Below are 9,797 nucleotides of genomic sequence, written 5' to 3' on the forward strand. Positions count from 1 at the left end.
GCCTGGGAGTTTCCACCAAGATGCAACCTACGTCTGTGGTATGTCAGCCGGTCTGAGGTTACAAGCTCGAGACAAGGCTAAAGGCTTTCCCTCAAGATATGATACTACTAGAAAGTTAGAAGTAAGATTCGACGTGGGATCTTGAGGCTTACTATGCGACACATGTCCTACATGATGAATCTGATTTGCCGTGATATCCAGTTGTCGGACGATGATGTGTAGTAAATCTTGGCAATTTTAAATTACCCTCAACAACTTTCGGTTTGTTCAAGTTATGCCCCTTGTGGGTGTTACGCCTGCGTCTATGATACGGCAGTTGTAACCCTGCAGCTATTGACCACAGTAAACAAGCGCTATAATCACTCACGTTGATGCATATAGATACGCGAGTCTCGTACGTATAGCGACCCTAAAAATGTACGTCGATTCTTCTGATTCTTAAAATGCTTGATGAAGAAGGAAGCAAACTCTGTGATAGACTTCCGAAGCTGGCATCTCAGAGCGGGGTCAGGGTCAGACTGTCATGTGACCCTGGACCCTAAAACCTACACCCTATCATGAATCTATCAATGTCCACCAGTGTTGTGCTAACTACTGTAGCAAAGCAAGTGACGTGTACGCAAATGTAGTAAATGACTGTTGCTATTCAAGACTATCTATTCCCTAAGCCTGTCGGCGCGAAACCAAGGGTGAGTCCCTTGATCTACTATAATACCATCTTATAGGCTAGGATCAAAGCCGTGGGTTCGAAAAGTGTCAACCAGCTCCTGGATTAAATATTCGCTCTCATTAAGATAGTTCCCGACATGCCCTGAAATTATGCTTGATTCATGGCCATAATCCGTCCATAGAGGAAGAGGGAAATGAATGGAAGCCGATACCCTCTAATCTAATCCTTCAAAGAAACAATTCAGAGTAGGAGACGCTAAATCTTAAACGAACCCTCTATGCTAGGGTCTAGGCCATGGTGAGGGCTACACAAGAGTGAGACCCACATGTACACAACCCTTATTGCCAGCTAATGCCAGATTCCCCTTTAATACAATAACAATGACCGCCTCCTAGTCAGCTCTCAGAGCAACTATCACAAAACCGCCACACAAAAGGGAATGCAGAGATAGTTTTAGCGATGCACTTGAAGGTAGTTATTCGCAAAATTCAATAATTTAATAATTTCAGAGAAGTCCTTCGGGTCATACATCTTGGCCAATGCAAAGCACGACAAGAGCGACAATCTAGAATAGTGGTAATGCCACAAATAGCAAGCTATGCCACGAGGCGTGGACAAAGGCGTGAATTCGGTTCCAACTTCGCTGCCGTCTCTTAATGCGATGTCATCAGCGTCATCAACGTCATGAGCACAGGTATTGCTACTTAGCCCAGAGGGGATTTTCCAAAGCTAAGAGATCGGAGATTCTTTCCATGGTTGAAGTAGCACATCATTTCATGATGCCGCATATTGCGACGGCCATCATTCGTCGGTAGAGGCCTTCTGAGCAGCATTTTGCCTGAGCTACTGGCATCAGACCAACGAAGGTAGCAAGCTCAAAAAAGTTAATGGGAAAAAGAGAATGCAAGTCAAACCGAAAAAAACACCTAAGTGGCAGATTGTTATCCCAGTGGCCTCAAAAGGGCATTTCGATGTTGCCCTTCGAGAAAGCAGTAGCCTGGATAAAGACAGAAAATAGTACTTCTATAATATAGGAGAGTAGGGAACGCTATATGACCGTAGAGGCAAGTTCTCGTTAGGACATTATTCTATCGGCCGGCATCTATTCGTTTCAAGAGCATGTGGCAGTTTGCCATTCAGCAGGCTAGAGTGCGGGGCTGCAGCGTGAGGACATCTACTTACAGCTTCCAGATCACCTGCCCCTGGCCATTTCAAAGATGCCTAGCCTAACATTGGTGTAGGTACTTAGAATACCTGACATTAACCATTTCAGTCACTTTGTCAGGCCCTAAACAGGCGCCTATTTAAATTTCTTGACATTTAGCCATGCGGAGGCGACGTTGCTGACGTCTGCTCCTTCGTTGTTTAGGTTTAGGCCAAGTGGCCAGCAAACAACTTGCAACTGTGCCAGCTCACGATCCTGTAGGTTTTAGGGTTCAGGGTCACATGACAGTCTGACCCTGACCCCGCTCTGAGATAGACTTACGAAGCGCCAGCTTCGGAAGTCTGTCACAGAGTTTGCTTCCTTCTTCATCAAGCATTTTAAGAATCAGAAGAATCGACGTACATTTTTAGGATCGCTATACGTACGAGACTCGCGTATCTATATGCATCAACGTGAGTGATTATAGCGCTTGTTTACTGTGGTCAATAGCTGCAGGGTTACAACTGCCGTATCATAGACGCAGGCGTAACACCCACAATCCCATCCAAGCTTAAATTAGTGCAAGGCTATGATGTGTACTCAACAGTGGTTCATTTTTTGGCTCAAGGCTCTTGCAGCAGGAATTAGCTGCTTCCATGTTCTGTTTTGGATGTTACTAGTTTTCTTCGTGTCCATCGTGCCCCCCATCTTGGAGAACCTAGACTACGCCGCATGTCTGGCTAACTAACTGATCTTGCATTAAGTTAGGGGCTCCTATCTCATGATACATAGCACTGTGGGATTCTTCTTGGCGTTTAGATCATTGTTGTATAGCACGAATACTTCAGACCGGCTTGCGGCCACAAAATTCAGCTTCGCCCTCATACTCACTTGGTAATAAGGCCCTTGGCTCTTGGAGGGCCATGTCGCAGCATCCCAGCCTGCCTAAAAATGCTGCCATCACTGGCTTGACACAATGTATCAAGTGCACCGCCCACACCGCTGCAGCCTACTCCCATAGGTAGCCCTACTTTTCTAACCTGCTCCAAGCCAGAAACTTCAAGTGCTCAACTCAACAGTCAGGTCCACTCGAAACACATCCGCTTAAGCTGCAAGCCGTAGTATCTGGCTTGCCGCTTGTGGCCAAACTTTTGCTAGAGATGTAGCCAATCTTGCGGGTTTTGTGAGTGTTCTTTCACGCTCCACACACTGGACTTCAGCCGTTCTTTGCATTGCAATTAGCGTTACAGGCAGGCTGACCCTTCTACACCCATAGTCGTTCTCTGAAAACGTGGCCTCCTACTGCTATAGGGGGGGCCTTGCTAGTAGCTCATGTCTTTTCTGAATGATAAGCATTGGAATATAGTGATCCCCGCTAGTTTGTGAGTTCCAGGGCGCTATCTGTCTTGGGGTGACGGCTTGTCATTGAAAGTCCCCTCTGGATTGGCGCTTCCCCTCACCATAACCCCCTCAAAAGCTGTACTCGTGATACCCTATCTCTAACAGGAATTATCTCCGGCGGGGTCTATACCTGCAATCGACCTTTCTATCAAGATTCCTGTACTGATAGCTATGGCAATACAGGCGCGAAATCTCTGCTATTAATCTTTATTGTGTTGCAGTGACCACTCTCCTCCGGTCATACCAAAATTTGCGCATGTGAGGTTTCCGAGACATTAAAGCCTTCCATTCCGGCAGTCTATACATATCATTTGCTCACGATTTCATTTCTAGGCTCTCCTACTAGCGGCTTTTCTCGGACGTGTGCCTATACATGCCATTGGAGTCATGGAAGGTCAGGCCCGCTTGCCAAGACTGGGTACGGTGGGCTTCTCAATCCAAAGCTACCTACTCCTTAGGCCAGTAATAGGCTTGAATAGAGGGATTCTCGTTCAGCACGGGGTCTTCTAACGACAAGCACAACATTTTCACTTTCAGGGATGCGGAGAAGACAAAGATGGTGGTAAATTTCAACATGCCGTACGCTCCATCGCTAAACTAGGGCTGCTCTTATATTAGCTGAGCCATGTTATGAGCCGATTTTGAGGTCTTTTACTAACATGTCGACCAACTCTTTGACTGTATGTTTCTTTTCTTTAAAATAATTTCGAGTATGTGCTGAAATCTTGCTTGCTTCGCCGCAGTCCGAAATTGTAGTATCTTCGAGACCATTTGCGACATTTAGCCGATAATATTGCTTATCTTGACCTTTAGTATTTGGATACTTCGACCGTAGTCGCAGATCTACAGCTTTGGAACTCGCCGCCATCTTTCTCAGTGCATTGATGACGGACTTTTTGGTATCTTGAATCTGAATAGTATCACCAAGGCCTGTACCGATGCTCGTAACCCTGATCTCTCGGTTTGGGAATATCGACGTGGCTTGTTCGATAAGAACTTCGCATGGGTTGCTGTAACCGAAGCCAGCATCGATAAACTCGATTTCATCCCGGCCAATCTTGATGGAATCGAAGAATTCGACAGCTGCAGATGTTGCTCTGGCTACCTCCCAAATCTTGCATTTAGAGAATGATTTAGCCGTGTTATGTGTTGCAAGAAATGTCGGTACTGTGTCAAGGTTGACCTTAGTCATGGCCAGTACCACACTGTAAGAAATGCGGTGGGTTAACGGTATATCCTTCCGGGTATATAGGGCCGAGACTTACGTTTTGGTACATGATTCATCGGAGTAAAGGGCATCAACGTGGCTGCATTGCTGAACTCCTTCATCGTTGTTGCTCTTCCGTCGCTGTACACACTCTGATTCTGGGCAATACTGACGAATCGTCTCTTGGATCTGTTTCTGCAAGTTTTTAGCCGAAAACTTGCTTAATGGTTGTTTCTTTTCCCTGAAATTTTCAACAAAAGCCTCAGTCATAATCTTTTTGTATGCCATAATAGAATCGTCAACGGACATGCGCAGACGACCGAGCAGGATAGCGATTATGCTGTATAACGACTGTTAATAAGACATCCATTACGTTCGATTGCTAGCAAAGGCCATACCCTCCAGTGCCTGAACCGCCGATGAGATCGAAAACGTCACATGGCTTATATACTGTAGAAACGCCGTTACAACTTTTCATACTTTCCAGGACTTCTTCCAAAATCAAGAGGCTAGACAGCCCGCGAACTCCACCACCATCTAGGCGTTGTTAGCAAGGCTTTACCAGGCAGGAGTTAATATAGCATACCGAGAGTGAGGATCTTGATCGGAGGTGGAGCTACTTCCACTTTGCTGGCCATGACGAAATCAGATGAAAAGTAAGAGTGAATGAAGGGAGACAAACGGCAACAAGGCAATAGAGGGCAAACTAGCAGCAGACCGGTGTGTTACTATCCGTTGAAATGAGGCTTGATATTGCTATTCACGCAAAGCTTTGAGCAACTTGCGGCCGCACGACAAAGAAGAACAAGTAATTTTCGAAGCAAACTATTCTCTCGGGAAACACGAGGGCTTTTAGAGCAATCTGCCTATCGCCCGGCTTCTATTCGTTTCAGCGGCACGTTGGGCCTTGCCACTCAACAACTTGAGGACCACCCAAGTACTAGGTTTCAAGTGCGGGGTCTTGGGCTCAGAACTGCTACCTACATTCGGTTATCAATCACCTGGCACCCTAGCTGCTTCAATGGTGCCTGGCTATGCTGTAGACTCTGCTCTGAGCCCACAGCCGACGAATCAGGACAAACGGGAAGTTTCATAAGGCGAGGAAGGAAGAGCAAAGGACATGCCTGAAGGTCAGATTGGGCGGCACCCCTTTTACAATATGGTGGCTTAATGCTTATCGCAACAGCTGCTGTAGGATTGCTTGTATTGATTCTTCACTCTCTCCTTCGTCAGCCCCTGAGTACTTCGACTATACTTGGGTTTATGATTACGCGTCCTTTCTTGCATGTCTGCTCAGCCATGTTCTGATAACAGCAGATATTTCGACGTGGCTGTTAAAGCTTGGCTGCTTCCAGACCCGGTTGAGGGGAGACAAAGAAGAGCCAAATTAGCAAGGCAGGCATATACAGAGGCCGAAAAAGCCCAACGCCCCAACCCCATGCTACAGCCGATGCGACCAACACAGGGCTAGCTAGGGAGCCCCCCGCCTTTGTGAATGCGCACGTGAAGCATCTCTGCAGGAAGGCCATGTAGGTTGCTGAAGAAAAGCAGAGACATCGCATCAAAGGGTAAAGATGAAAAACCTATCTAGCATATTTAAGGAATACACGTTGTATAGTTCGTAAATATGAGACCTAGTTTGTGCAAAAACGTTATATAGGGCTAGCAACACGCCAGTTACACAGTAATTAAAACAACTCAAATCCTTGCATTTAGGCTAGCTACCATTTAGACATAGACCAAGATTCACTTGTCACATGCTCAGGCACTAGCCAGCGAGGGGTCTTCGCAAGTTCAAATTCAGATGTTTGTATCCTTCAAGTTCAGAACAAGCTGACGCTTTTGGCCCAACCCGTCTTTGCGGCTAGAAGAAAGGAAAAAGAAAAACCAGGCCACCAATCCATGTATGAAGAGCTGCAGCTCGTATTTAGGTAGCTATTCATAAGCCACAGTCTATTCAGCGCTAGCGCAACGCTGTAGACTGCGATGTTTTTATTTTCTCAAGAGGGCTAGCTTGCTTAGTAGTCGTTGCTACTATAACACAGCTTGCCCTTGCTGTGTGCTAGGCCGTCTTAGCTTTTAAGCTTGACAGAAAGTTGAAGGCTGTCACCCACAAGGTTAAGCGCCAAGGGTTCTGCCTAGGGTTAAGAGGCTACCATTTGACAGGGACCCCTAGACTAATTCTCCATTGCAATAAACTCGCTTCATCCATGTGCACCCCCCTCTCTTAGGGGATCATCTCACGCATGTATGGTAGCTCGTCTACAAGCTTTGCCATTTCTAGCTAAGCTAAGTTTACTGCCCGTCCCGCTATGACCACTTTCCTGGTTACGTCTTGTAAATCGCGGTCTTTCAAGACTGGCTATGCTGATTAGTACACCGACGTGCGTCACAGGCAAGTATTCGTCGCACTTTTCATTTGATCTATTGAGAATGGCATTTAATCACGTCGACTATCTGATCTTGGGAAGAGCTCATTATTTAGTTCATCCTCGACCTAGATTCGTAGAGTTTCCCCCTCCGCCCAGCTGCGGGGTGCAAGAGAAATAGCTGATTAATTGCTTGCCACCTGCAGCGCGCCATATATTGGTACATGTTAGGCCTCAAACATTGTCAGGCGACAGCCAGAGTTCAAGACACGTTTTTTTCGGAAATATGATTACCAGAAAGTGCGAAGATGCTGCAATCATTTGCAATGGGTTTATGCGTGCAGCGAACGCAATCTCAAGGTATGGCATTCGGCTAGAAAAACGTTGATGAGACTGGTTTTATGATGGGCATATTTCAGAAAGGAATGGCCATCACAGGCATGGATAGACGCGGAAAGCCAAAGTCAGTGCAGCCTGGAAACCGGGAGTGGATTACAAGGATTCAAGCAATTAATTCTGATGGCCAAGCGATCTCGCTATTGATCATCAGTCCGGGGCCAATACTGCCTTGCCAACTGGTACGGGGAAAGCAAACTCTTGGGCGATTAGGCTGTTATGACGACCGAAAATGGGTGGTCCGATAACGAGACTGGTTCCAGTGGCTTAAGCACTTTGATTGCTGCACACCCAAGCGATCAAATGATCGGTATGGCTTCTTACTTATTGATAGCCACGAAAGTTACCACTCCGTGGAATTCGGGGGATATTGAGAAGGGAATAAGACTATTGGGCTTTGTATGCCACCGAATTCGTGTTATTTACTTCAGCCCCTTGACGTCGGGTCCTTTGGCATACTTAAGAACGGTCATGGTCAAGAAAAAGAGTATCTGATCAGATGCTCTATAACGCACGTTTCGAAAACTGAGTCCTTCGCGGCCTTCCACGCCTCAATTTAGGTCGCCATGACGGAGAAGAATATCAAGTAAGCTTCCACAGGGGCCAGGCTTATTTGTCTTGACCCAGAAATTGTCGCCTCGAAGCTTGATGTGCAGCTACGGTCCCCAGCGCCTACTGCGGACGACGCTGAACCGTTCACCCCTTGGGTCTCAAACACCCCAAAGACCGTGCTTGAGGCTGAGTCTTGGTCACAATATCTCGAGAGACGAGCTGAAAGGCACAAAGTAGCTCTCCATAGTCAATTTTAGAAGCTACATGGTTTTTCTCTAGGGGAACAAGGATAGTTGTGCATGAGGCTGCCTTGTTGAGGGCTGGGGTCAAAGACCTGGAACAGGCGAGTGAGATGCTACGTCGGCACCAAGGGGCAAAAAGAACCCGACTACGGAAAAAAAAGGGCAGTCACAGTAGAGGAAAGTAGAAAAGTAAGTGATCAAGCGAATGTTGAAGCGCAAGCCGTGGTGGTCGAGGAAGGCCGGCGCGACTGGGGGGGATTCGGCATTCTGGTGTCTGCTTCAAGCTGGCCATAATACAAAAACATGTCAGGTAGTAATTGGCACATCTGGGGAAGAGTATGGCAAATAGCTTTGATCAACTAAATGGTTGGTTGCGTTTTTATTGCAGTTTCTATGTTAAAGGTATACGAAAAGTGCGATGCATACTTGCTGGCGACGCATGCTTACTATGTACATTATCCTAAAACCTCTATGACGACAGTCTGCCTGCCTAGTGCTGTTAGCTAGGATGCTGCAGGGCGAGGCGATAAACTATGGGAATACTGCGCATCCTCCATGACCCCTCCCGACGCCCTGACTTTCTGAATTGCTTGGGATGGAAATCTTGGGCGCTTAAATCCACCATCTGGTTGGCTGACTTGGAACTCTATCAGCTTGTCCTGCGAGCTGGAGTATTGGCTTGGCAATTAGGAGGGAATCTTCAGGAGATTCAAAGGATTTTATCTCACACTCTGCGCAGTAGAATTCAGTAGCTCTATGTATTCTCGGGGAACGTGGGTGATAGCCTAAAGACTGTCCCCAACTAATCCACCAACGCCCCGCGAGACCTGGCCTGCTCTAGGGGGTCTAGTTAGTCGCTTGGAAATTATTTGAGCAGTAAGCATGGAGGTACTGTAATTACGGCTGGCGTAGGTACTCTATAATGCTGCCTATCTTGAAGCAGTGGTGTCCTGTTGGAAGTATCCTCCGGATGCTGCTACTTGGGAAGAGTCCATAGGTCCTGGAGCATGTATGCAGTGCTTCATCAGGGCTACCACTCTTCTTCACAATTGGGCCTTTTGTTTTACTGCAGTGGCTAACTTTCTCTTCCAATTCCAAGATGTGCGTATGAAAAGGCCTTGAAAAGGCAGGAAAGTTCTTGTTGAGTTAATCTAGATGAGCCTACGTTCCTGACGAGACACCTAGGCTATGATCTCCGTTTTTGGGGGGGTTATCAGATTTTGATAGCGCATACTTTCGCTATGTTCCCGTAGTTTCACGTCTGGATTTCCCTATCCGTGATTCCTTTGAGTTGCACACCTATATGTACTATGACTGTTGTGTAGCAATATACGTGCCAAGTAAGTAGGAAAAAAAAGCCGCACTCTCCGCACAGGATTCCGTGGAAAGCAAACCCAAATCATAAATCCGCCTAAACTAATCGCTATTCAGCTATCTAGATGTATCAATGGTAATTCAACATGTCCTTAAGCTATACTTACTGACCCGTACCGCATGTTCGACACTGTGTTTCCTTCGCCACCCCAGACCTACCCCGACCCCCACCTCTCGATAGTTCCACCCTCACTTGTGTATCAAAATCGTTCTGGTTTCCCTCACGCACAGTTGGCTTCCCCTCATTTCGCAGTCAGCTTCTCTCAGCTTTGCGCCGCGTAGTAAGGATCTCGTTGGTCTGTCGAGGGCTCAAGGCCTCAGACTCTGGTGAGGTCGCCTTATGCATTACCGCTTCTGTTCCCTTTAAAAGTACTATGTGCTGGTGCATTTTCTCGATCCTATGTCTCCTTCCAGCGGCCGGGGTATGAAGCCTGGACATGTC

General features: G+C 46.9%; 1 protein-coding gene across 1 annotated transcript; it reads right to left on the bottom strand.

Moving 5' to 3' along the window:
- Positions 1-3,843: 3,843 nt before the first annotated feature.
- On the bottom strand, positions 3,844-5,060 carry HOO65_100026 (FabD/lysophospholipase-like protein; the record flags this gene model as incomplete). Its single annotated transcript, XM_071004687.1, has 4 exons — positions 3,844-4,420; positions 4,481-4,762; positions 4,821-4,959; positions 5,009-5,060. The coding sequence occupies 4 exons, from the start codon at positions 5,058-5,060 to the stop codon at positions 3,844-3,846; spliced, it is 1,050 nt and encodes a 349-aa protein (XP_070855803.1).
- Between the last annotated feature and the right edge of the window lie 4,737 nt (positions 5,061-9,797).

Source organism: Ceratocystis lukuohia (genome assembly GCF_044167205.1).
Source record: "Ceratocystis lukuohia strain C4212 chromosome Unknown Supercontig10_pilon, whole genome shotgun sequence".
Classification (NCBI taxonomy): Eukaryota; Fungi; Ascomycota; class Sordariomycetes; order Microascales; family Ceratocystidaceae; genus Ceratocystis; species Ceratocystis lukuohia.